Below are 5,937 nucleotides of genomic sequence, written 5' to 3' on the forward strand. Positions count from 1 at the left end.
ACACCTGCAACCCTGGCCACACCGGCGACCCTGGGAACACTGGGAACACCGGGAACACTGGGAACACTGGGAACACTGGGAACACTGGGAACACTGGGTACGTCTGGGCCTCAGAAGTGAATGTGGTGGTCAGTACCTTGACCCGCTCCTCAAAGGGAACCACGAAGGGCAGTTCTGTGAGGATGGCGAGGTTTCTCTCCTCAGACACCGACAGCTGTGCAGGCTCTAAACCCACTGAAAACAAACACAATATATTTACAAGTAAATAGACATTCTTTTTGTTGAAGAGAGGGGGAGAGAGAGTGGAGTGTGTGTGTGTGTGTGTGGGGGGGTGGGGTGTGTGTGTGTGGGGGGGCAGCTGCCTTCAGTGAGCAGCAGATGAAGACTCTCTGGTTGTTGGATACTGTCTTAGAGATAACCAGCGTGGAGCGGACTGTGGTCTGTGGTCTGTGGTCTGTGGTCTGTGGTCTGTGTGCCGTACATCAGAACCTCTCTGACTCTACCAGAACAGTGACATTTCCAGCTGCAGCTCCACCTGCTGGACTGTTTCCATTAGCCTGACCTTTGTTTTCCATCAAACTCAGGCTGCGCGCCGTTCATCTGAGAGGGAAAAAAAAAATGCCACGACATCTGAACTGCTCTTCATTTTCTCCACTTTGCGCCCACTGCAGCTCAATTATTCTGCTCAATTAGTCAATCTGATCTGCATTTTCCCATCAGGTTTCCATCTTTGAGGATAAATATGGCCTTACGCCGGTCAATACGCTGCTCGTTTATCAGCCACCGGGGGGCCTGTGTCCATTTAAGGAAATGAGAAAAGGCAAGACAAACACGTGCACCAGATGTGGCTCCATTCATCAGGTACTTTCACGCTAATTGAATTCACCCCTCACAGCCCGTGAGTGGCAGTAGGTAGATCATACACACATTGTTATCAGCGTCAGCTCTCACACACAGCCAGGCCGTCGTCAGGCTGTTCCACACTGAGCGCCTAATTGAGTGGATACAGAGAAAAAGTGGCGGTCGTTTCTGAGAACAGAAGGATAATGACCAGAGCTGAGGTTTAATGATGTCATCAGTGATGGCTCTAACCACAGCCAGTGACTGGGTTACTTTCTCTCATTAGTCAGAAATTAAACTAATTACTAACGCTGTCACAATTTATCTGTTAACGGTGCTAATTATATCTCTGAATTCATCAGATTAAAAGTGTTTTGACTGACCAGACATCCCATAATTCCACTGTCCTGATATCTCTGCTCCAATACTCTATACTTTATTCACACGTTGCTGTTTCCCATCATCGTGTGTTTGTGGAGGTTTGGTAAGACGTAACTCATTACATTTTTAGTTGTGTTCAACAGGGGGCGTCGTGGTGAAGCACAGAGACATGAAATAAGCTCAACTTCTTTCTAATCATTCTGTTTCTACTGTGAAAGAGGATGAGAACTTTTTGTTCTCCCTGCAGAACTCTGTAGAACATGCAGAACAAACAGAGAAGGTGACATTGGACAGCAATTAGGATGATTTTCTGGGCAATGCATCAGGTTGACACCAGCGTTATACAACATCTCAGTTCTCCCTGCTGCCAGAGGAGCCGCTCTGTCACCGGGTACTTCAAGTACAATATGACTGGAGTAGCAGAGCCCAGATTAGGAGTAGGATTACAGTGAGGTCAGTGATTTGGTTTGATTTACTTGGAGCTCCTTTGTCATTAATTATTACTAACTATGATGCTATGAATCAGTGTCTCACCATCGAGCGTTGACTGAAGCGGCCCGATGCGACCCATTCTCCTGGTCCTCCACACGTGTCTGGCTGAGGGGACGTACAGCTGCGTGACCTGTGGTCAGTCCACATGCACTGTGTTCATATATACACACACACACACACACACACACAGATATACATCCATCCAGTCTGCACCACCGACGCACACATATAAATCTATACATAGGTATATTTATGTTGGATTAAAAAACTAAAATGATCAGATTGTAGCAGCTGTTTGAAAGAAACAATATGTGACAATAAATCAGTGTAATAATAATAATAATAATAATAATAATAATAATAATAATAATAATAATAATCTAACAGACCACGCCCACTTTGCCCACTTGTTTTTATCTTTATTGTCTTCCCGCGGAGGAACTGAAGGTCACATGTTATGGTGTTGAGTTACCCTGTCAGCACGGATGTTGACCTCCTCAGACAGCCAGTGGTCGGCTGGACAGAAGGGGCGTCGGATGTCGCGAGCCTTCACCATCTTCACCAGGTTAGTGATGACCTGTGGCCGTAGATCAAAGGTATCAAATCATCATGGGTGGACACAGTCATGGGTGGACACAGTCAACAGACGGATCATCTCAATCCAAACTTTTCGACACAGTCAAAGGTATCAAATCATCATGGGTGGACACAGTCATGGGTGGACACAGTCATGGGTGGACACAGTCATGGGTGGACACAGTCAACAGACGGATCATCTCAATCCAAACTTTTCTTTTTCAGAGCACATCCTTCTCACCATCGATCTCGGCCAATCACCGCGAGGCAACCGGAGTTCACGATATCGGCAAGTGCAAAATGTTGTAAAGACGCGCGGCGGTGGCTTTGGAGGAGGCCTCGCCCCTGACTCTGGGAATGAATAAGCATTCCTTAATTAGCCCATGGGGTTAAGTGCACGCCTTAATGGGCCGTTCCCAAACTCCAGCGTGACATCGTTCTCCAAACATGGCCAAGAAGAAAGTTCCATTAGCAATATTAATACAAGCTTAGTTGATCATTTTCATTCAATTAACTTCTTTCAATTAAATAGATAGCTTGACAATGGAGGTGATAAAAGATGGGGAGGGACGACTGATGACACGGACCAAACATTAGCGTGTTAGGGGTCAGCGGCGTTAAACGGACTGTAAATCCCGCCGTTCAATTTGGAAAATGCATTTCCCTGCTTCCCACTTCTTTAATGGGTCGTTCTCGCTGACAAGCGGCCTCTGAGCAGATCTTTTATGAAAAATACCCACGTGCTCTCCGTGTATTCGCCACCTTTCACGGAACACCGGTGTTCACTTTTAAATCCTTCTGTCAGTGAGTAACAGCCAAGAACAAAGTCACTTAATTACCGTTCCCTGGGCGGAGAAAGGAGAAAGGAGAGAGAGAGAGAGAGAGAGAGAGAGAGAGAGAGGAAATAGGGACGTGGTGTGAGGAGCCGAGCCAAGGAGAATGAAATCAATTCTGTTTTCTGCCTCATTTCCTCTCAGTAAACAACCGAGGGTTGACCTGGGTGGCAGCGGGCTGCACTCAGGCCTGACTGTCACCAGCAGCAGCAGGTCCGAGCCCCGCGGCTTGAACACAGACACACTGCACCACAGTGAGGTCCAGTATGACTGTTCAGATCATTTCTTCAAAGGTGACACTAATGTCATCAATTAACAGGAGACATTTAGGGTCAGTGCCAACTCAACGGTTGAATTATTCACTGGACAACACATGGTTTTTACACTCAGCTCTTTCCTTTGTTTCCATTTTCTCTGTGGCCGCGCTCTGGTCCATAAATGTTTAAAGAATCTTATTTTGAATTACTGAGTAAGTAATAAATATTTGAAAAATACAAAATAGATAGAACTTGAGTTAAATTTGAGTCTAGTTTTGTTCAACAATAATCCTAACTCACTCTGAGTTAGGATTATTGTATATGTCAGAGAATGTATGCCGTGTGTGAGTGTATTTAAAAAATGGATTGAACAGTTAAAAATATAAATACTTGTTGCTTGTAAACTCCTGTTATTTATAAACATCTACCTTGAAAAGCTGCACCCAGCGTTTCTGCTCGGCCTGGATGCGCAGCTGAACCTCAGTGTTGGTCTTGACCCCCACGCTGCGAAAGGCAGCCATGTACTCCTCCCTGTGCTCCGCCTTGGTCTCTGGGTAGGCCAGCTTGATGATTCCCAGACACGCGTCCCTCAGACAGCGAGACAGTGTGACCAGCTCTAACAGCGTGAAGGGCATCATGGACGACTGTGTCTGATCTGCAGCAGAGGGACAGACTGTTGACGGTGTTGTCGACATAAATGTGTACAGCAAATGTAGATATATGGGCTATAAATACATATATATATATATATATGTACACACATATATATATACACATATATATACATACTGTGTGTGTATATATATACATACATACATACATATATAAATATATATGTATAGCACATATCTACATATATATGTATATATATCTATATACATATATACATACTGTGAGTATATATATATATACATAGATACATACATATATAAATATATATATATATATATAAATAAATATATATATGTATAGCACATATATCTACATAGAGAACAGGGAGAGATGGAAATCAATGATTTGCTGTGGCAACCCCTGAAAAAAAAAAGGGACAAAGCCGAAAGAAAAAGAAGAAGATATATCTACATATATGTATTTATATCCATATACATATATATACATACTGTGTGTGTGTATATATATTTATACATATATGTATATGTATATGTATATGAGTGAAAACCAAATGTCGGTGTAACTCGGGCTCTAAGGCGTCATTTCATGTGCATCACTGTGATTAAACCACAGAGTCTTTAGTATTCAGTCTCTTTTGGGCCATAAAAGAATTTGAAGGACTTAAAAACACAATTGAGGCAAAAGTTTTATCAGACATCAGCAACGTCCTTCAGAGGTATTAGGTGGGGCAACATTAGTCTTAGATGGGAGGATGGGGGCAAAAATGAAGATGCTGTGATCTTCACTGGGAGAATGGACATGTTGATGAATGAGCGGATCAGAGGGTGGAGCAGTGTGCAGAGGGACAGTTAAGGTGGAGATGTTGGATTGTTACCTTCCATTTCATGGCCAAAAAACTCGCTGTCATGCACGGAGATGAGCGAGTGGCTGAAGAGCGAGCTGAAGAGATAGAAGAGTGGAATGATGCGGTTGGAGTCCTCAAATGACATGGGAGAACCTCGGGAGATCAGCTGGAGCAGCGGCACCATGGAGCTGCAGGAGGAGACGCAGAGAGGAGGAGGCCAACGTCAGTCACCAACCGTCCTGGACAGGTTCTCATTTATTGATCATAAACATATTTGCCAATAATAAGTGCATTAGCTCACCCAGTGATCATCGTAGTCGTCATGGATGTGATCAGGTGCCACAGATGCCGGAGGAAGCGTGCATTGAAAGCTAAACTGTACAGGAGTCTGAAAAAAAACACAACAAATACACATTACACACGTCATGAAGGTGTACTAATACTCCTGTCTGAAAAAAAACACAACAAATACACAGACACGTCATGAAGGTGTACTAATACTGGAATACTGAGAAGTAATAAATATGTACTACAGGAGTTCAGCAGTGATGGAGAGGAAATGAGTTTAAAATTGACATCGTGTTCGTTTCTATATTGGAATCACAATACTTCCATTACTGTACAGCTCCACAGGACAGAGGGAGCTCTTCCTACAGTAGTACACCAACCTGTGAAGTATTACTGATACAGATGAGGGTTGATGTTTGTCAACAGAAGACAAACTTCTCCTCTTAAATCTAACAATTGTGTCAAAAAGAAAAACATCATTCAATCAAATGAAGCCTATCACTGTGAACAACCCCCCCTCCTCGCCCCCCCCCATCTATCTACCTTGTCAGGACTGTTAACTTCACCCTCTTAACCAGAGGACAGAAGAAAACAGCAGCGTTACTCAACATTTCCCTCATAGAATTTTCTTGGCCTCCTCTCCCCCCTTTTATACCGTGTGGGGGCCAAAAAGAGATTAAATGAGCCATTAAGCTTTATTTAGGCGAAGGCACCTTCCATTAGTAAACTGGTTGCTGTCGATGGTGCCCAGAGCTGGGGTCATAAACAGCCCTCTGGCTTCCTGTTGGAGGCC

General features: G+C 43.9%; 1 protein-coding gene across 1 annotated transcript in view; it reads right to left on the bottom strand.

Annotated features, from left to right (window-relative positions):
- Positions 1–5,937, bottom strand: part of ube3c (ubiquitin protein ligase E3C) — a 26,007-nt gene that overhangs the window by 13,616 nt on the left and 6,454 nt on the right. Inside the window, 6 exon segments of the mRNA XM_008308374.3 lie at positions 137–234; positions 1,756–1,843; positions 2,186–2,290; positions 3,808–4,034; positions 4,887–5,044; positions 5,158–5,244. Of these exon segments, the coding sequence (XP_008306596.2) occupies positions 137–234; positions 1,756–1,843; positions 2,186–2,290; positions 3,808–4,034; positions 4,887–5,044; positions 5,158–5,244 (763 nt within the window).

This window comes from Cynoglossus semilaevis, chromosome 3 (assembly GCF_000523025.1).
Source record: "Cynoglossus semilaevis isolate Cse_v1.0 chromosome 3, Cse_v1.0, whole genome shotgun sequence".
In the NCBI taxonomy this organism is placed as follows: Eukaryota; Metazoa; Chordata; class Actinopteri; order Pleuronectiformes; family Cynoglossidae; genus Cynoglossus; species Cynoglossus semilaevis.